The following is a 22743-nucleotide window of genomic DNA, read 5'->3' on the forward strand; positions in this document are numbered from 1 at the left end:
TGCATGTATTAAAATATATACCAATTTTTGCGGCGCTAACGCTCTATGTGCGAAATTATTACTATCATCGCTCAAATATGGCTAAAGCATTTCAGGCTGACTGTGATATATTGCATTATATGCTTATTTATCTTCCAAGAAGAAGATTAGTCTAATAAATAAAGAATAACAAAACATATATATGGCTGAATACATGGAGCATGGAATATTTCATTGCAGCTGATAGGAAAAGTTGAAAATAATGTTGATAGGCATCTCTCGGCATATATGAGTAATTTTGCTCTTAGCATAGGCTAAACAGATTAATAATCAACTGATTTACTACTTACACAATTATTCTTAAATAGATTGGTTAAAAGTTCTGGGAAGAATACTCATTATTCTTTAACAGGGGTAAAATGGGAAAATATTTCTTATATGTGCCGTTTGATGAGATACTATGGCGGATGAGTATCATTGCCAATTTCGCGGTTTAGCACAAGGAAGTACATAGAGATTCTTGTGCAGGCAGCGTTAAAATCCGAGTTTTAAGCGCCATTCAGTAGTTGTTCTCAATAGCTTGTTGAGGTGGAAGTGAATATTCACCAATTGGTAACGGCAAAAGCCACACCCAGGCGGAGCAGACAGGGCCAGGCTGGCCTGACTGTTGCCGTTGCCGTTTCCGAAGAACCCACAGAGATATGATATGCTTCGGAGAGTTTTTTGCGCTAGCTCTCGGTGATATTTAAAGATGGTGACCTCCTAGCAGGATTTCCCCTTGCTGTGGACATGGAACCATGGCAATATTGATACACCATGGTAGCATAATGCGGATATAAACTCATCGGGAGCCAGTTTGAGCCTACTGCTCTCCGCCTTTCTCATATCCCAATATTGATTACTAAAATTTATTTGGTTATGCTCACGAATAATATTGAGAATTTAACGAATACTATGCTCGTATTGGCCGAGATTCTAGTCTCTGCCCAATATATTATGGATATTTAAAATTGTCATATACATTATCTTCAAAATATAATATTAATTGTGAAAATCCATTCATATTTGTCTTACAGAGCCTTTGAAACACTACCGATTGGTCGACACAGCCAGATATATGAAATAATAATAATATATAACTACATTCTATCCCTAACTTACGCTAACAACCGCATGGCAAACTGGGAGCTTTTTAGAGAATAAATACCTGTTACGACCTGGTTTAGCGTAACAGGTAGAATCCCTTATAAGCAGCTGGTTCCGTTACAGTAATTGCTACAATAGCGATTATTAGCCTAATCTTTTGCCCTGTTTGGCTTAACGGTATAACGGATCGTTACAATACCATGAAAAACAACTGTATTTAATTCAGCTGAAATTAATTTTATATTTTTATTAACAAATTACTTTTAGTTTTTATCAGTCGCGATACTGACATAATACCAGTACTAGTGAGACCAGCCCAAAGCCATACCCCAGAAAGTGATCTAGATTAAATAGCGCCATAGGGTTACTTGCAAGCAGCATAAATAATAAGAAACACAATGGAATTCCAACGCGTGTCCCAACAAGGCTAAGGGTAAGACATAACCCGACCAGGACGATTAGTTGTAGCGCAAAGAATAAACCAGAAACACCCCTATAAAGTACACTCATAATAATAGGCGAGGCAACATTACATGCGCTCTCAAAAGTGCAAAGACAAATAATAAGATACTTAATAATATAAGCATATTAAAAAGCCCTATATATAAACTAATAAAATTAGGTAATACGTAACCCAGGGCTAGAGCAGCATTTATAATTATAAGAATATAAAAGCCAAGATCCGCATCTATAATATTATTATTTTAAAATACGTATACTTTCATGTAAAAGAATAAAGCAAAAGCACCAAGGAGATACATAAAATTACCATGTAAAAATATAATAAATAGTCAGTCAGTGAATGCTGTCAAACTAATGGCTTTCCGACCCGCACCAGGAATCATACGTGGCTAAAGGAATAATAGTAGAAGCAGCAGAGTTGCAAAATGATAAAATAAACATAATAACATGTACTGTCCAAGACAACCCAATATTTAATTCAAGTTCACGGTATACAATAGGTATAATAATACTTAGAGCCAACTTGATAGCCCAGGTCTAAAAAGAGCCAAATTCCGCTCGCCCTCTAATTCCAGCCCCTGAGGTCGCAATTCCTTGCGCTAAAGAATTTAAAGTTATAAGTAAGTCAATAAAACTATAGGCGATAAAAATAATATCAGGCCACCGCCAAACCCAATACACAACAATTCAGCTAAGATAAATTGCCAGTATATTATGCAAAAGCTCTGCATCATAGCTCCATGGATAATAAGCATTGCCCCTGCGGCAACTAGGAGGTGCGTATAGCTGGCATTATACGAAGGTCCCGCAGCGCCACTTACAAAGAAAAGAAAAAAAGTCTGGATCCCGCCAATAAGATATGTGCGGGAGGGGTCAAATTGGAAATACTCTGTGTAATAACTTTAATAGATTCCGAACGCGTTGATGAGACTTATCAAGGTAGTCAGCCCTACAGAATACTAACTTAAAACATCGCGGCCATCACACCGTATGTGTCAAACATCAATGAAAAACCATAGGCAACCTGTAGACAAGCTTTACACCCTCCAGTTGCGCACGTGGCCGTCTACTTGGCTTGATTTAACACTTCCACTGTGGCACCATTTTTTCTCTGGCGTGCTGGTAAAAGGCATAACCCTCGTAGGCTTTGCGCTTTGCCCGCTTTGCCCGCTTTGCCCCGCTTTGCCCCGCTTTGTTCAACTGCTGATTCTCTGTCTGCGCCATTGGTATCGATTCCTTCCTGGCAGTTGGGGTTAATATCCTCCATGATTGGTGAAAATGAAGGATTGACGATTAGTTCTGACGAAAAGGATGTCACTGGTAATACCGTACGGGGCACACGAAAGTTGGGTACCTTACGGAGGTAGTTTGTGGACAGTGGAAAGGCAATTGGGTGAAAGCCGCTTATTCGTGTTAGCCTCCACGAGGTACACTATTAAGTGCGGCCCGACACGGATCGGAGCGCTCGGATCTATTAGACTAACTTGTGCTAATGCTTACTGAAGACCATACCTGTAGCCTCCAGTTGAATCTAGTGAGCCCATTAATCCCAATTCATCAAAATCAGTCACCATGGTCCATAAATCAGGATGAGCGGTGGTTCCAAGCTGCCGCGATCAGTCAGCAAGAATTGAGCAAAAAAATGCAGAACCAGGAAGAAGCGGTAGGAAATAAGCAACAAAAGAAAAGATACAGGGCAAGGAATAAGCGGCAGCATATAAGCAGCAGGGATCAGTGACAAGGAATAAGCAGAGCAGGAAGACGCAATAAGCAGTAAGTATTACCGGCAGGATCGTTGCGAGATAGTGCCTTCTGCCGACGAAACAAGGTGCATTCTACCCCTGCATAGCAAAGTTGGACCCTTAGATTATGCACCTCAATCTCTGTATTATTAAAGCAATTGCGGAGTAAATCCTACTTGTAGGATTCCCCTGGGTAGATCACTAGCAGGCATAAGCAAACAGCTGTAAAAGGAAAATGATATCCAACAAGCAATGATAGAGAAAAGCTTTTTTCTTTGAACAGCCAAAGTAAATGAGAAGGAAAAGAAAAGTTATAGTGGTATTATAGGGAGACTTGGGGAGAAAAAAAAACTTTAGTAAAGGATTTTTTTTATAAAAAAAAAAAAAAAGTTAAAAATTTGAGTTTTTTAAATACTAAAATAAATAAATATTTATTTTATTTTATTAAAATGTTTTTCTATGGTTTTATAAGTTGTAAAATAGCACTAGTTATAATAAAAATAACATATACATAAATATATATTTATATTATATAATTTAAATTATATGTATTTTTTATATTCTTTTTAAATTATATTTTAAATAATGATACTTTGAACTAAAATTACTATTTACATAGTTATTTACTAAAATACGCAGGAGTTGCTCTTCTATATAAATGCTCAAATTGTTATTAACATGTATCTACTATTTTAAAACTATATAAATATACTTGCCCATTATATTAAACTTGACTGCCAAGTGTAATACGCATTAGCAAACTTACAAAACATGCCACTAGTTCTATTTATATTATTGCGTCTCTATTATTGTTATTAGAAGAAGCATATATACCTGTGAACAGACTACTTAAGAATTGTAGAATTTTTGTCAGAAGCCTAAGCTTTTAATTTCGTTCAAACTGCAGTGCCAACCTGCGCTTGAAATAGCTATAAATCCTCCCGTGCCACAAGTACCACACAAAAATTATACATTCAGTTTCCACTCAACACTCAATCCAAAATGGCTTTCAAAGTTATCATTATTGGGGGCGGCCCAGTTGGACTTTTCCTTGCAAACAGTCTGCAAGCCGCTGGAATAGATTATGTGCTTTTCGAAAAGCGAAGCGCTGTGGCGCCAACCACTGCATTTGGAATTTTCCTTATGCCTCAAGTCACGAGGATGCTAGAACAGCTAGGTCTGTTAGAGAGCTTGAAGAAGGTGTCTCATCAAATGACTGGCATGGTGCACCGCAATGCCAACGCAGAGCAACTGAGTGAAGATCAGGATTATGCTGCATTTTGCCAGATGTAAGTCAGAAATAATAGGAAATTACCTTCAACCCAGCCATACATTTCCATAGATGTGTTATCTCCAAGCTAATGTCAATTATGTTTAGCCATGGCTATCCTGTAGTTGTTACAGATCGCGCCAGCCTTTCCCAGGTTTTCCTTAGTGGCCTTAATACACCAGAAGAGCATATATTTACCAGGAAAGAACTCACAAACATCGTGATCGGCACAGATGGCGTGACTGCGGAGTTTGCTGATGGCACAAGCCATGAAGGATCTGTCATCATTGGTGCAGATGGTATTTGGAGCTCAGTTCGTGATCAGCTGCGCAAAATCACACCTGATGGTCTATTCCTTGAAAATCCCTTCACAGCGTCATTCACTGGTGTTTTTGGCAGAGGTCCGCTTTTTGATGATATTCCTTCAGGACAGGGAGTTGAGGTACATGGAGATGACTGGGTAATTCAGGCATTTCCTTCCCAGAAAGAGACGCACTTATTTATCTATAAGCGCATTGAGACATGTCATGATAGAGTCCCTTTTACGACAAATGTGCCGGAAGATATAATTGCAGAATTTGCCAATGTCAAATTGACAAGCAAGGTCACATTTAAAGACTTGTGGGATAAGAGGTTTGCTGGCGGTGCCGCAAATTTTGAGGAGGGTGTTGTGGAGCTATGGCACTGGGATCGTGTGGCTCTTGTAGGGGATGCAGCGCATAAGGTATGCCAAAAACAAAAAAAAATCCCCCTCTAGCACAATTATTTTTTGGGAGGAAAAGTTACTGATAATAAGCAGATGAACCCGAAGTGGGGCGTTGGTGCCAATATCGGCATGGAAGCTGCTGCCTATCTCACAAACAAGCTTGCAGCCCTTTTGAAAAATGGCTCAAAACCTTCCACGCAAGAGATTTCTCAACTGTTCAACACATACCAAGGAGAGCTTGAGGGAAAGGCCGGAATCTGGGAACGAATTTCCAAGTCCAATCTTGACTCTGCCACTCGTAGAGGTGGGCCTCAAATTGATGCAATGAGACAAATGGGAATAATTCGTGCACCTTCTATTATTTCGAAGGCCTTCAAGCTTGAAAATGCCCCTTTCAAAGCAGAGAATCCAGCTCAACTGCCATGGTTGCACTAGAAAAGACGTATTGAAAAACGAGTGGAATAAAACTGTATCAGTAACCGCAGAAAAGACTGTTGAATTTGAAAGTTTAAATGAAACACTTAGGATAAAGCAAATGGCTCAATATTTTTTTTTCCAATATGTATTTTAAATACAATATATACGAATTATAGTTTGATTAATATATTACAATTTATATAATAAATATATATATATATATATAGGGATGCTTTATCTGGTATCTAAGAATTCAGATTTAGTATCCAAAAATAGCGGGCCTTGTATAAGGAAGTACTTTAACTTCGAGTATTAATTTAAGTGCTAAGTTACAGCACGTATCCACTAAATTACAGCACTTATCCCCTAAATTATAGCACTTATCTACTATATCTTAAATTATAGCACTTATTACTAAACTAAGCACTTATTTGTTAAATTATAATACTATATGTAAATTACAGCATATATTTAATAGGTAAGTTAAAATTAATAAGTAAATTAAAATAAGTGGTTAAGTTAGAGCTAATAATAAATAGTAAGTAATGTAAGTATATATATATAATAAAAAGTAAGTTATATTAGTTAAGTATATATATGTTAAGTTACTTTTGTAAATCTTATAATCACGTGTATATTAACTTTAAGCAGTGCAAATTCCACTTTTTTAAATATGAAATTTAAATTCTTGGATACTAGATAAAGTATCCTTTTATATAGTACTTATAAAGTTTACATGCTTAATTTAACTAATTTATTTATATAATTATTTTTATAGTAATTTGTTACAACCCGATCCTTATAATCGTAACAATAGGCCTACAGGGTAGGACTTACCGGATTAATAAAGGACCGATGGTTTAATTAGGATAAGCTTGATAGGCTCGACTTACGAGCTATACAAGCTTATAGACTTACACGCTTAATCAGCTTGTCTTACAAGCTTAATAAGCTGTAAAGATTATGAAGGCTTAACTAGATATATAAGTTTAGTTTTTACTTATTAGATAACTTAAATAGCCAGTTATTAACACACTAATTATAATATAATTAAAGTATAATTTACTAAGTTTTATTAACTTTAATAATAACTAATTATTATTACTTATTATTATTACTTATAAATCCCTTAACTTATTTGCTAATATAAACCTAAACCTTAGGTTTATTTTTTAAGAATTTTTTTATATTACTAATTTTATTTAGAAATCTAGTAATTAAGTTATTATATATTAATAACTTTTATTTAAATAGTTACTAAACTTACAAGTAATATTAAAAAGTATATTTAATTATAAAATAAATAATAGTATTAATAAAAAACTTATAAGATTATTATAAGTAAAAGTTAATATTATAATTTAATTAGTAAATATAAAAAAACTAGTATAATAAATAAAAGTTTAATATACCACGGACTAGTAAGTTATTAGTAATTTATAATAGTAATAAAATATAGCTTAAAATACTATTACCTAGTAAACCTAAACTATTATAAATTTTTAAAAGCAGCTTTAAGGAATATAAAGTAATATAATAGTATTTGCATTAGTAATAATTATTACTATTTTAATTATTAATATTACCTTATAATAATAAAACTTAAAAAAGTATTTAAATTAAAAATACTTATATTATTTAATAAAAATTTAAAAAAAATTTAAGCTTATTTTATAAATATAAAAAATTACTTTAATTATTTTAAAATTATAATAAATATAAATAAACTTAAAGTTTATATAATTAAAAGAAAATTTATTAATATTATAAAAAGCTAATATAAATTATATTTATAAAACTTAAAAAATAATAATATATTAATATAAAAAAAAAAATTATAATTTTTTTTATAAATTATATTAAATTTAAAAATTAATTAAAAGCTTTATTTAAAAAAAAAGATAAGAAATAAAAAATTAAAATAATATTTTTTAATATTAAATAAAAAAAAAATTATATTTTAAATATATAATTAAATTTATATATTTAAATATTAAAATAAATTATAATAATATAATTAAGTGTATATTATATTATACTAGCTTAAAATTTAAAATTAAAAATATTTTATTTTTAAAAAACCCCCTGGAAATATTTAAAATATTATAAAAGAAATTTATTAAAATTAATAAATAATAATATAAATAATAATAAAAATAAAAAATTAAAAAAATAGGAAATTATATAAAAATATATTTATAAGTTAATAATAATAAAAAATATAAATATATTATTAATAGTAATAATAATAAACTAGGAAAAATAAATTTAAATTTTATTAATTATTAAAATAAGAATTTTAAAAAAAAATTTAAAAGAAAATTTAATAATAAATATAATTATTATAATAAGCTAGGTTATAAAAAAAAAATTATTATATTAAAAAAAATAAGGAAAAAAAAATAACTTTTAAATAATTTATTTAATTAAAAAAAGCTTAAATTAATATTATATATAAAAATACTTATATAATTTTAAGTTAAATAGCCTGTTATAATAATAATTATATTATTTATAAGAGTAATAAAAAAAAATTAAATTATTATTTTAAAAAACTTTAAATAATTAAAATATTTAAAAAAGTAAAAATTAATATAATAAAATTTTAAAATAAATTTTATAATTATTATATCTCTAATAATTATTATAAGTGTAGTATTTATAATTTAAAAAATATTAAATATAAATATTTAAAATACTTAAAATACAGATTAATAAATTTAAGGTATAAATATAAAATTAAATAATAATATAATATAAATACTATAATAAAATTTTTTAAAAAAAAAGAAATAAAAATTAAAGTTTATTTTAAATTACTTAAATATTTAAAATATAAATATATAAAACTTAACCTGGATTATAAATTAAAATAGTAAATAAACAGATTAATTTTAAAAGAACTAGCTAATAAGAAAGATAATAAGTACTAGAAAATATTAAAATACTTACTATATAACTTTATTAATATTTATTATAAATATCCCAAATACATCTACTATAAATATAAAATTTGTAAATATAATTATAAAATTAAAGCCAAGAAAAAAGAAATCCTTAAACCTTTCAGCTTTAAAATAAAATAAAAATATACTATAAAAGAATAATTCCTTGTTAAATAATACTTAAAAAAAGTAATAAAACTATTTAATAATAATATTAATAACTATAAAAGCCTTAGCTTAAATTTAATTAAAAAATTCTAATATAAATATTATAAAAGTAATAATATATAATATATATATTTAAATTATAATTACTAGTATATAAAATACTATTATAATCTCTATTACTTAAATTAATTTAAATATAAATATAAAAAATATTACTATTACAGTTTTAAATAATAAATTTATAACTGCTTTTAAAAAAATATAAAATAATAAGATATATTAAACTACTATTTTTATAATAATAAAATAATAAAATAAGAATTTTAAATTAAATTTTATAAAGCTTATAACACTTTTAAAATATTTAAAAAAATAATAAATATAATTTATAAAAGCTAAGATAATTTTAAAATATATAAATATAAGTTTTATAAAAAAAAATATATTATATACTTATATAAAAACTAAAATTACTAGTTAATATAATATAAATATTACTTTTATAAATTATATAAAGTATATTATAAATATATAAAATATAGTTTTTATAAATTTTATAATTTAAAATATAATTATATTAAAAAAATATAAAAAAAAGTATATATAATATATTTTAAATAATAACTTATATAAAATATTAATTTTAATAAAATTTAAAAAAAAACTATAATAAAATAAATCTTATAAAAAACCCTAATTAATAAAATTATTAGCTGTTTTAATAAGGACTATAAAAACTTAAATTAGGAAAAATATAAAAAAATATATTATTAAATATATATTTTTAATAAACTTAAAAACTAGTATAATATATTATATAAATAATATTATAAGAAAAAGGTAAAAAATTATAAAGAAATATATTTTATAAATTATAAAATTTACTATTATAAGATTTATAAAAAAAAGAAGAATTAATTTTATTATATTATTATTAAATTAATTTAATAAGGTTATAATTTTAATACTTATATAAGTAAAAAATTAAGAAATATAATTTTAATTAAAGCTTATTACTAGATAATTTAAAATTAAAATTAATACTTAAAATATAAATAATATATAAAATATTAAAAATAATTATAATAAGAAAGCTATTTAAATAAAATTATTATTAATATAATTTAAATAATAAAAAATAAAAAACTTTTTTTTATAAAATAATTATATAATAAACTAGTTAAGATTTATATAAATAGTAATATAAATTATAATTTTATTACTAATAGCCTAGTAATTAAACTTTAGTTACTATACTTTATTAAAATAAACTTAATACTTATTTCTAGTATTATTAACTTAAATATTAAAATTAAAATTAATATAAAAATTAATTATTTTCTTATATTTATTATTAAATATATTAAAAAAATTAAGTTTAATATTATAATATTTAATAATTATAATATTATATTTAAAAACTATTAACTTTATTAAAGTAATTTATTAATTAATTAAAAAATAAAATAAATAAAATAAGAAAATAAAGTTTTATTAAAATTATAATTATATTTTAAAAAGGGTAAAGAAAGTAAAGCTATGTTTTTAAGCTTAAAAACTTTTATATAAAATAAAAAAAAAAAAATAAAATTTAAAAGAAAAGTTAAATTTAATTTAAAAAGATTACTTATACTATTATAATATAATTATAAGTAAATTAAATTAAAAAAAATATATATTAATAAAGTTATTATATAAGTAAAAAATAAATTATAAGTTTTAAATAAAATATTATTAAAAGTAAAAAAAAAAAAAAAAATAAAAGAATTAAATAAAATTTTACTTAAAATATTAAAATAATATAAAAAATATTAAAAATTATTTAATTTAATATTAAAAATAATATAACTGTTTTACTTATAATAAAATTATTATATTAATCTTATAAATAAAAAAATAATAAAATTTTTTTTAATTTATAATTTTAATAAAATAAAATTTAAAACTTTAAAAAAATAAATATAAAAATAATTAAAAAAAAATATATATTAAATTATTTATTTTATAAGTTAAATACCCTGTTATATTTATATTAAAAAAAAATAAAAAGTTATAACTAGTTATTAATTATTAATAATTAAATAAAATTACTATTAAAAATTAAACTTTATTACTATTTATTATAAAAATTTAAAACTGCTTAATTAATATAAAATAATTTATTATTTTAAATTTTAAAAAAATATATAACTTAATTTATATTTAAAAAAAAAATAAATAAAAAATAATATTTAAAATATATTATAAATTATTTAAATACTTAGTAATATTATTTAAACTTATTAATATACTTGTAATATTTTAACAGATAATTAATTATATTTTAAAAATATTTATAAATAATTTTATAATTATATATTTAAATAATATTTTTATTTTTTTTAAAACTTTTAAAAAATATTAAAAATATATTTATAAAATATTATAAATATTAAAAAACACTAACTTTTTAATAAAATTAAATAAATATAACTTTTATATATAAAAAATTAAATTCCTTAAATATTTAATTTTATTAAAATAAATTTAAATAAACCCGGATAAGCTTATTATAATTTAAAACTAGGAATTATTAAAAATAAAAAAAAAAATATAAAACTTTTTAAAATTAGTAAACTATTATTAGAGATTTATTAGAAACTATAATAAAATTATTAAATTACTTACTAATATTATATATTTAAAAAAAAATAAGAAAAGTAAAAAAAAATTTAAAAATAAAAAACTTATATATAAAAAAAAAATAAAAAAAATATTTAAAAAACTTAAAAATATTTTTTTAAATAAACTTATATTTACTATATATAATTTTAATAAACTATTAAAAATTAAAATAAATATTTTAAATTTTATAATTAAAGGAGTATTAATATAATAAAATAAAAATAAAAAACTTTATTTAATAGCTTTTTTTTTAAAAAAAATTATATAAATTTAAGCTAAAATATTTTATTTATAACAAGAAATTTATAATAATTATTAAAATATTTAAAAAATAGTAATATTACTACTTAAGGAATATTTATAAAATTAAAGTTTATATTAACTATTATAATATTACTTACTTTATTATAACTTAAAAACTTTTTTTATAATAAATTAAATATTTTAAGTTTTTATTAAATTATAAGTATAAACTTATATATTATAAAAAAATTAAAAATAAAAAAGTAAATATTTTAAATTAAAAAAAAAAATATTTTAAATAAATATTTAAAATAAAAATTTAAATTTTATATAAAAATTATAAAAAAAATTATAAATAAATACAAGTTAATATTTTATTTACTATTAAAAAATATAATCTTATTTTTAATAAAATAAAAGATTTAATAAAAAATTTAATATTAAAATAATTTTTAAAATATATATATTTTAATAAAAGAATATTAAAATAAAATAATAATAAAATATAAGTATTAAAAGAATTATAAATTAAAATATTTAAAAATATATATTAAAATATAATTATTATTATATATTAAAAAATTAATATAATTTATTAATATTATTAATAATACTATTAATTTATTAAAATAAAAAATAAAATTATTAATATAATATTAAAATATAATATATATTAGTAAATAAAAAACTTAAAATATAAGTTATATAATAAATTATAATTATTACTTATATTATAATAATTATAAGAATTAATTTTATTTAATTTTATTATTAAACTATTATAATTTAAAAAGCTAGTAATATAAATAATATATAATAATATATTTATTAATATTAATAAACTTATTAAATTTACTTACTTTTTATTATTTAAAAAAGTAATTAATATAAAAAACTTAAGTTATATAATAATAAGATTTATTATATATAATTATAAACTGCTAAAGGAAATAATTTTTAATAAAAAAAATATATTTATATTTAAATTTTAAAAAGCACTTATTACTAGACTTAGAATAAATTATAAAACTAGTATAGCTTATTATTTATAAACTAATAAATAAATAAAATAAATTAATTAAATAATTAAAATATAATTATATTATTATATTAATTTTAAGTAAAATAATTAAATAAAACTCTTTTTAATTATATAGTTTTTATATAATAATATAAAATTAAAATTTATAAGTAAATTATTATTTTTTTTTAATTATAAATTTAAACTTAAAATTTATAAATTACTTAAGTAAAAAAAAAATATTAAAAAAGTTATTATTAAAGCTAAAAATATAATTAAATTATATAATAAATTAAAAATATAATTTAAGTTTATATATTAAAAAATAATTAAATATATAAATAAATACAGGCTTAAAAAACTAAACTTTTAAAAAAAAAATATAATTTAATTATTATAGTATATATATAATAATAAATAAGTAAATATTAAAATAAATAAATTAAATAATAAGTTAAACTTTAAAAAACTTAGCTCTTATAAAATTTTAAAAAAAATTAAAAAAGTAAATTATAAGTTTAAACTTTTTAAAAAGTAAAAAAAATAAAAAAAACTTATATATTTAATTTTTTATATATTATTATTAAAAAAAATATTAATTAATAAAAATACTAGAGAAATTATTTAAAATAAAATTATTATTAAAAAAAAAAAATATAAAATTAAAAATATTAATATTATAAAAATAAAAAATAATAATAAATAATATTATAAAATATAATAAAAAAAAAAAAAATAAAAAAAAAAAAATATAAAAGCTTATTAAATATTTTAAAAATTTAATAATACTAATAAAAAAATTTTATTAAAATTTAAAAGTATTAATAACTTAAGATTTATTTTTTATAATTTTAAATAATTTTTAAATATTAAAAAAGTAAAATTAATTTTAAAAAAACCTTGTTTAAGTTATAATATAATAACTTAAAAAATAAAAATTTCCGCTTTTTCCTGCTTAATATAATCTAGTTTTTTTAAATTAATAATTCCCTGTATTATAATATATATTATTTTTTAATATTATAACTTTTTTTATTTATAAAAATACTTAATTTTTATACTAGCTTACTTAAAATATTTTAGCTTATATTAATATTCCTTTTTAATTATTTTAATTTTTTTTTTAAGTTTAATATACTAAGCTATAACCTTATAAAACTAGGTAATTAAAAGTTATTATATATTATAAAAAGATTTTTAATTAATAATATATTAAAAATAGTATATTAAATTACTAGAGGAAATTAAATATTTAAAACTTTTATTTTTATAGTAAGTATATTTTTTTATTTTAAAAAAATAAGTAAAAATAAATAAAAATAAATTATTATATTATTTTTATTTTTTAAAATATATTTTATAAATATAATTAATTATAATAATTACTAGAAAAGTTAATAAAAAAAAAAAAAACACTTATTAAATATAAAAATAAAAAAAAAATAAGTTAAATATATTAAAATAACTAGGTTTTAAAGGCAAGATTAATAAAAGGGGAGTATTATATTATAACCTGATTCTTATAATTATAATAATAAGTTTATAAGGTAAGACTTACTAGATTAATAAAAGACTAATAGTTTAATTAGGATAGGCTTAATAAGCTTAACTTATAAACTATATAAGCTTATAAACTTACACGCTTAATTAGCTTATCTTATAAGCTTAATAAGCTGTAAGAATTATAAAAGCTTAACTAGATATATAAGTTTAGTTTTTACTTATTAAATAACTTAAATAGCTAGTTATTAATATACTAATTATAATATAATTAAAGTGTAATTTACTAAGTCTTATTAACCTTAGTGGTGACTGATTATTATTACTTGTTACTATTGCTTATAAATCCCTTAACTTATCCGCTAACATAAACCTAAACCTCAGGTTTATCCTTTAGGAATCCTTCTGTGTTACTAATCCCATCTAGGAATCTAGTGACCAGGTCGTTATATAATTATATTAATTAACATTTAAATTCTTTCATAATTTATAATTTTAATATGGATTTGCTTTGATATATATTATATTTCTAATAACAGTGAACAAGAACTAAGAAATACACTCAACTAAGCAAACAAACAATATGGAGTACTTTTATACTTAAAAATGTTTGCCGTAAGGTCATGTGACTTTCAGTAATTTGTTGCGCAGTTACGTGTTAACAAATATACCCCTCTTGCCAAGCTGGCTTATATTGTGGTTCTTATTCTTCATTATTATACCATTACACCAAATGCAACATGGCATCCATTTTATCTGCATATGAGATTGGAGAAGGCTTTCCTGTTCTGCTTATTCATGGATGGCAGGCAGAAGCAAAAGTTGAAGAGCTGGATTTTGAGCCAATTTTTAGTAAAGCACCAGGATTTCTCCGAATCTATGTGGATCTTCCAGGCATGGGCGCGACACCTGCCGATAATATTAAAGATCTTGACGATATATACCTTCGCTTGACACATTTCATTGATTCTAGGCTGCAGAAGTCAAGATTCGCTCTTATCGGTTCATCATGTGGCGGATACCTTGCGCGTGCCATAGCTCAGAAATATCGCGATCAAATTGATGGCTTATTACTGCGCGTGCCACTTATTGAGCCCAAGGACAGCATACGAGATCTTGATCCTTACAGCCCTTTGGTGGAAAACAAGGAATTCATCTCAAATATGTCAACTGAAGACAAAAACCTTCTTGGAAATGTCCTCGTTCAAACGCCTGCTTACGTCCAAACCTTAAAGGCAAAATATGAGAAGGTTTACCTTCCAGCAGAGAGAGCAGCAGACAAAAAAACGTTAGACCCGATACGAGAAGATCCGCAGCGATACCAGTTGTCTATTCCTTTGGATGATAAAAACGCCAAGTTTTTGGCCCCCACACTTATTATATGTGGTCGACAAGACGGAGTCGTGGGTTACCGAGACAGCCTTCGTCTCCTAGAGCTCTACCCTCGATCAACATATGCTGTTCTAGATCGTGGTACTCATGGCCTTCCTATTGATGAGACTGGTGTTTTTGAAGCGCTTGTTCGCGATTGGATATTCCGGGTTAATGAGTGGCAAAGTCGCACAGACTGATAAGGGCTATCATGTATGCGAACTTTCAGTTACTGCAATGCCAGGTTAAACAACTTGGCCAACTTCATATACAAATATCTGAATGGTTAAACATCTCGTTTATGATCTAAGTACCTGCTATAACGCTACAAATAATATACAATCTTCGACTTTTGCGACAATAGCTAATGTAAAGCGATACAATTCGAATTTGAGATAATTATGTGCTATAGGGTAATATACATAGCATGAATCTGAAACTTCTGTTATGCGTGCAACTATGGTAGATTATTGAGAGAGAATCTGGAGGGGGAATTTATCGGAGAGTGGGTAGGTGCAAGTATTCAATCAATTATGTTAACGAATTAATATTTAGTTTTGAATGCGAAGATTATGCATTACGTAGCCAATTAGTACTTTTTCATAAGCGAACTAATGAAGAAGTTCGTCTGATATCCACTTAGTTTGATGCTACTCCGTGACAACTTGCGTCTAGAACGAGCCGACCACTGTCGATGAGTAGTTTGACGGTCTACCGCCCCGCGGGCAATTTTACGCATTGCCAGTGATGTGTTGAAGGCATGAGAAAAAGAAGAAAGCGAAGCTTGATCATAATTCAAGTGAGCGGATAAAGCTGTATAAATCGACATACGCCTGTCTCTTTGTCTCTCCCGAATGTTTACAGCAGTGCACTCGGCTTCTCTCTCTTCTCAGACTTGAGGTACTATTAAGTCCTTTTCCGTTCACTATGAAGACTGCACTTCAAGTTTTGGCAGTTTTGCCATTCCTGGCGACCTCTATCGCTGCTACTAACCCGTCAACGACATGCCGTACTGAACTTGGCACCAAGTCGGTACAACATGTATCTACTGTCACGAAAACCACTACTAGTAGCCATGAACCGACCACGACTGTCACTGTTCGCCCAACGGTGACGACTTACGTTGGTCTGTGGTACACTATTACGGGATTTACCACCAAGACCATGACTATCACGGATAGTACTGTGACAGACACCTTTTCCACTACGTCTACCGTCTTTTCTGTTGAGACAGACACAGTAACAGCTACCGTAACCACAACTACAACAAATACTGACACTGCCTCGTCAACCTCGATCACCGTTGTGCCAACCACTCAAGGCTTCCGAAACATTCAGGATACGGTTGACTCAGATGTTCTCAATCGCCGGGCTGTCGGCCACCCTCACCCTCCCCGTGCTCAGGTGGAGAAACCTCAGGGTCTCACGGCCTCAATGCATCCTACTAAAGTGGATTGTAGGTTATCACATCCCATTTGAACACGTAATAGAGTCATTCTAACTTGTTACTTTATACAGGCACTAAGATCCTGCCCAATACCAAGACCCAGACTGTGCATTCCACTGCACACCCAGTCACAGAAACTATTTTCTACTGGAGGGAGACTACCAAGACCAACACCCTTACGTCTACTAAGACTGTCGTCCCAGCTGATGTTTCGTCAACTATAACTTCCACTTTCACATCCAGTGTGACAACCTTCACAACCACCTTCGAGACTAGCACTGTTACAGCCTCGACTACTACTACCGCCGTCATCCCTGACCCTACCGTCTATGACGCGTGTAGCGGATTGAATACGTTTGGTCCCAACTTCAGCAGTGGTGGTAACCCTTATTATGCTGTCAATGTCGCCAATAACGGACCAGGAGTCGGCTCTGATTTCAGCACTGTCGCTGATGGCGCTAGCACCGCAACAGACTGCTGCAATGCCTGCCAGAATTTCGGAACTTGCGAGACATTTATTTTCAGACCAAGGAACAGAAACTGCTTTTTACTGTACCACCCTGGCGAGACATGTTCCTCGCAGCTTAACCATCCCAACTTCATCCTCTCCATCTCCGGTAGCGACACTGGCGAAGGATATGTCGTTGGTAACGGTAACTGCGGTTACACTTACAGTGGCAACAGTGATGGCTCAGTTTTTAACGTCGACCAGTAGAGGAGACATTTTATGCTATTCATAGCATAGAACCGCAAGAGGAGGTCTAATACTTCAGCCTCGATGTTGAAACAATATCTGAGAATTGTAAATAAGATAGGTCAACATTGTATCATTTTTAATTATTCAGAAAGATAGTAATATTCTAATTTATTATGTCAATTTGTATATGTAATCTGGTAACTGTCATAATTTTATTTTGGCGATATACAGAATTAGAATTATTCAGCTGCTACATTCATCACAACGAACTGGGAAAGCTGGGAGATTGAGTATATGTACCTACCTATATATAGGTATGCGGCACTTCAACTATTCAGGCAAACCAATCTTTTTGTCTCGTGCTTATCGCTACCGACATGTCATGACTTCTCTAACTACTCTCTGTACTTTGGACCACCAGGGCCTTGAGCATGCGCTTAATAGTAACGGAATAATATTTTATTTAGATTGGGGCTATCTTAGACAGGAAAATGTGTAAAAAGCTAGCGCGAGCGCTATATCCAGAAGCCTCCTGGCACTTAGAGTATGTTTTTTTCTGAAATCTTCTCTGGCTAGTTTTCGGCTTGCGAATGCTTCCATAATTCCCGACAGGTATTGATCTCGCTTGCAGCGAAAAGCGAAGCCTCTACTCTCCTATACCATAGCCTTATCTAACGCTACTATTCTAAAGCATTCTTATAAGTAAGTGCATCACTTAATGACTCATGCTGCAATCTCGTCATCTCCTCCCAACGTTGCACTAGGTATACCAAAACAGCCAAGGAAGCAAAGTACCATGAACGGAATTTCCATTGCAAATACCGCCTGGAAACCCTTGAACTTGGCATAGGATATGTCTTGATCCCAGGATGTAGTCCCGACTCGCCACGTTCCCATCATCACTTGCGAGAGCACTGAAGCTGGAATGTTGTCGGGTAGAGCTGCCTGTGTAACAGCACTCTGCAAAGCTGTTGCGATTGTCATACCAATGACGGAACCGAGCATTCGGAAGAGGTTCCGAGTTGACGTCGCAACCGCACGATCTTTCGATGGGCAATGCGCTTGCAAAGCAACGAGACCTAAAAGTGGTGAGTAATCATGACAATATCTTCGCATCATGCGTTAAATAGACTGTACCTGGCTGAAATACACATCCGATGCCCCATCCCTCAACCAATAAGGCTCCCAAATAAGTCCCAACGCCAGTGGTTTGGCCGAATATCATCTTCAAACAGACGCCTAATAGCCACAGGATGATGCCTGGATGGTATATATAGTCGTAGCTGCTGCCAGTCAGCCTCGTTCATGCTCTTAATAACAAGGATGTAATAATGGATGATTAGACTTGCCTTCCGAGAATGGTCATGGCTGGGCCGGATAAGATACCAGAAACGCTCGAAAACAAAAGTATAGGGAGCATCAACGCAGAAGCTTGCAGCGGACTAAATCCTCGAACTTCTTGAAAATATGCAGGCATAAAATACATATCTACTTGCCATACAACGTTGTACAGAGCGCTCTGAATAAGTAGAATTGTACTAGCTCTGCTGGTAAAAAGTCGAAGAGGGATAAGAGGAATGCGTGCATACTTTTTTTCGATGATCGTAAAAGCAGCCACCGCAACGCCGCCAATAATCATCAGAGTGATTACCGCTGGGCTACCCCACGCCCAGGATGTTCCGCCTAGGTTGAGAGGTATCTATAGATACAAACACAGTTTTATTAGCAGGAATATCTCATATTCGAGGCAATAGTATATCTCTGCGTACCAGGATGCAAATAGTTGCTACCAGAGAAGCTGCAAGACCCATCCAGTCGATTTGTCTTGCCTTGGCCTTCCAGCTTCCGCCGACATCTGTCAGTGGCAGAAAAGCCATAGAGGCTATAGCAGAAACGCATGCTAGGACTGGTGGGATATAAAAGATCCACCTCCAACTCGAAATCTCTGCTATGCTTGTCTTTTGTATCAGAGCTGCCGCAAGGAATGGCCCTATAGCTGATCCAGCGCCGATGGAGGCATTAAGCATTCCTTGGTATTTGCCTCTGTCTTTAAGGCTCACGAGGTCACTGACAATGATTGATATGATGGAACTAATGCCGCCACCGCCAATGCCACTTATTGCACGACACGCGTAGAGCCAGGCGGGAGAATGGGAATTGGCACATAATATGTCACCAATGACGAGAAACCCAACGGAGAGCATTAGGACTGGTTTCCGACCGAAAATATCGGATAAGCGACCATAAAGAGGCTGAAAAGCGGCCTGACCCATCAAATAGGCCGTTCCAGTCCAAGTAATGCTGCTGCCAGCGCCAAGGTCGTGGGCGATAACCGGGAGAGCCAGAGCAACCGAATTAATGTCAAGAGAAGAAGTGAAGTAGATGATTGAAAGACAAAGATACGCGGCGATGAGGCGCCGAAATGGCAGCCGAGATGACTGATCGTGTATTTCATCGCTAGATCTTTCGGTCGTATTTACTACTCTAGATCGAACAGTATTTCGACCCTCGGGTTGGGTAGTTGCTGTGGTTATTGCGTTACGCTCATTCGGCAGGAACGAGACATCACTAATCATTTGAGCCTGAATCAAGTCGCCAGTGACGTCCCCATGATTCTGGGGCGACCGATTGGTAGTCAACTCAAGAAGAACGGTGGCAGACATGGCAGCGGCAAAGCCAAAAAGATATTTATGGGAATGAGCAATAAGCGAGGGAAGGTCACACACATAAAGGTGGGTTTTAAGCCGCGAGATCAAGCCGAACGTCGGTCACCAGCGCGTCACTAAATAGTGACAGACGTGCGGTGTCGGTGACAGTTATTTAGCTTGCTTGCCCGTCGGTTCCACTTTTAGCAACTAACAATCCGATTAGTAAATAACTAAGAGCTGCAAGATACTATATTATTAAACATTAAAAAAGAATTGTTTATTTATGTATACTTATATATATATAGGTCTATGTTTACTACATTAATATAAACATTTAGATAATATACGTGCATCTGCATTGAATTGATAGCTGGCGTCCACCAGCATGCGAGTAAATAATGTTATAGACAACTAGATATCATATTACATAATAAAGTAATATACTGTCGAGATATCAATTCTTTGTGAGGTCCTTATGATCCCTGCAACTCATAAACCTCATTCTTTCTCATGTCTATCCGCGCACCATATTGCTGATGTTCTTCCTCTGTGCTATTATCTGTAGATTGATACCGTTCCGCCGAAGATATTAACTGTTGCTTCGGAGAATTGTTTTGCGAAGTTTCCGATGCAGTGGAAGCTATCGAAAGTGAAGTTATGGCTGCTGTCTTTGATGGTGGAGTTGTTTGGAGCGAATAGAGGCGTGGGCAGTCAATAGGAACATCCTATATTGTATTGCGCTGCATTTCCGATATTTGGTAGTCAAGAGTTTTTCTTGAACCTAGAGACCGAGTGGAAGGTTTGGAGATGAGAGAATACTGCGCAAGAGGGCTTGAAAGCAAGGTATCGCCAATGAGAGAGAACGAAGATGGTGGTAACGATGGCTGGCGTATTTGATCACCTGATGAAGCGTGAGAGGGTTGAGACAACGGTTTAAATGTTTGACCAAAGCTTAGAGTTGAATCGTTCTCAAGCAAAAGAGATAATCCTGAATAATCGTCTTGGTTCATGTGGGAAATATATGTTCAATTGGCTTAGCCTTGTGTTATTATAATATAATATAACTGCCTTACTTATATACTATAACTAGGATAACCCCTGTATACCTAGGTACTAATACTTCTTATATAAGTGCCCTTATTTATAACACTCCCACTTAATAATATAAGAAGTTATTTTTACTAATCCTGTGCCTTTTTTAAAATAATTATATATAATTTAAAAAAAGCTTTTATTAATTTTAATATTATTAATATTATTAAAAATTATTTAAATTATTTATAAAAATAATTTAAATTTTTTATAATTTTTTTTAATAATATTTTTTATATTAATAAATTTTTTTAATTTTAAAATTTTATAAAATTTTAAAAAATAATTTTTTTTAAATAATTTAATTAATTTATTAATTATTATTTAATTTATAAAAATATATTTTAATTTAATTTTTTTATTTTTAATTTTCTTATAAATAAAATAATATTAAATTTTTATATATTTTAAATTTTTATAATTTATTAAATTATTTTTTTAATAATTAATTAATTTTTTTATTTTTAATATTAAAAATATAATTAAAAGTTAATTTATAAGTATTTAAGTTACTAGTTTAATTAAAATTAATATATTTATAAAATAATTATAATTTACTTTAGAATATTAAATATAAGTTTTTTATTTTTTATATATATTTTAAAATTTATTTTATAGCTTATTTATATATATTATTTAAATTACTTAAGTATTAACTAATAATATTAATTAATATTCCTTCTGCTTATTAAATTAACTTAAATATTTATCCTTAGCTTTTTATAGTTTTTTTTTTACTATTAAAGTTAATATAAAAATATAATTTATTATATTAAATTAATAAAAAAATTTTTAAATATATTTTTATTAATTAAAAATTATTATATAAGCTAATTTATTATAATAAATTTTAATTTTTAAATAATAATAATATAATTTTAAATTTATTATAAAAAAATAATAATATAATAAGTTTTTTAATTTTATAATTTTATTTTTATTTTTATTAATAAGTAATAAATTATTAATATAAATTATAATAAAAATATTATTTTTTATATAAAATATATTATTTAAAAATATTATATAAAATTTTAATATAATTAAAAATTTTATAAATATTTTATATTAAATTTTTAATATTTATTTAAAATTATAAAAAAAATTTTTTAATTTACAAATTTTTTTAATATTATTATTAAATTTTATTAATTATTTAATATAAATATTTTTTTTAATTTTATTATATAAAAAAATTATTTTAATATTTATTTATTTTATTTTT

At 27.2% G+C, this 22743-nt stretch overlaps 4 protein-coding genes across 4 annotated transcripts; 3 read left to right on the plus strand and 1 right to left on the minus strand.

The window, feature by feature from the left end:
* Positions 1-4331: 4331 nt before the first annotated feature.
* GGI43DRAFT_426311 (FAD-dependent oxidoreductase) lies at positions 4332-5740 on the plus strand (the record flags this gene model as incomplete). The annotated part of the gene is made up of 3 exons (XM_083208624.1): positions 4332-4618; positions 4708-5323; positions 5399-5740. 3 exons carry the CDS (start codon positions 4332-4334, stop codon positions 5738-5740), a joined length of 1245 nt encoding a protein of 414 aa, XP_083055562.1.
* A 9219-nt stretch (positions 5741-14959) lies between these two features.
* Positions 14960-16227, plus strand: GGI43DRAFT_275592 (alpha/beta fold hydrolase). The gene has a single exon (XM_083201147.1). The coding sequence runs from the start codon at positions 15004-15006 to the stop codon at positions 15832-15834; it is 831 nt and encodes a 276-aa protein (XP_083055563.1). The 5' UTR covers positions 14960-15003; the 3' UTR covers positions 15835-16227.
* A 334-nt stretch (positions 16228-16561) lies between these two features.
* Positions 16562-17796, plus strand: GGI43DRAFT_426313 (uncharacterized protein; the record flags this gene model as incomplete). Its single annotated transcript, XM_083208625.1, has 2 exons — positions 16562-17090; positions 17153-17796. 2 exons carry the CDS (start codon positions 16562-16564, stop codon positions 17794-17796), a joined length of 1173 nt encoding a protein of 390 aa, XP_083055564.1.
* A 426-nt stretch (positions 17797-18222) lies between these two features.
* Positions 18223-20563, minus strand: GGI43DRAFT_418244 (MFS general substrate transporter). The gene is made up of 4 exons (XM_083207520.1): positions 19548-20563; positions 19128-19477; positions 18916-19061; positions 18223-18857 (listed from the first exon to the last, which is right to left on the minus strand). Exons 1-4 carry the CDS (start codon positions 20439-20441, stop codon positions 18502-18504), a joined length of 1746 nt encoding a protein of 581 aa, XP_083055565.1. The 5' UTR covers positions 20442-20563; the 3' UTR covers positions 18223-18501.
* Positions 20564-22743: the final 2180 nt, after the last annotated feature.

The sequence above is a fragment of the Trichoderma evansii genome (genome assembly GCF_050947405.1).
Source record: "Trichoderma evansii strain SZMC 28006 chromosome Unknown GGI43scaffold_34, whole genome shotgun sequence".
Lineage (NCBI taxonomy): Eukaryota > Fungi > Ascomycota > Sordariomycetes > Hypocreales > Hypocreaceae > Trichoderma > Trichoderma evansii.

What these genes read in the sequence shown, in the direction of transcription:
- GGI43DRAFT_418244 (XM_083207520.1), bottom strand. Translation starts at nt 20,441, where the DNA reads ATGTCTGCCACCGTTCTTCTTGAGTTGACTACCAATCGGTCGCCCCAG. An exon ending in TAGCAACTATTTGCATCCTG is followed by an intron (nt 19,478 to 19,547) that starts GTACGCAGAGAT and finishes TTGTATCTATAG; the next exon opens with ATACCTCTCAACCTAGGCGG. An exon ending in GCCATGACCATTCTCGGAAG is followed by an intron (nt 19,062 to 19,127) that starts GCAAGTCTAATC and finishes GACTGGCAGCAG; the next exon opens with CTACGACTATATATACCATC.
- GGI43DRAFT_275592 (XM_083201147.1), top strand. Translation starts at nt 15,004, where the DNA reads ATGGCATCCATTTTATCTGCATATGAGATTGGAGAAGGCTTTCCTGTT.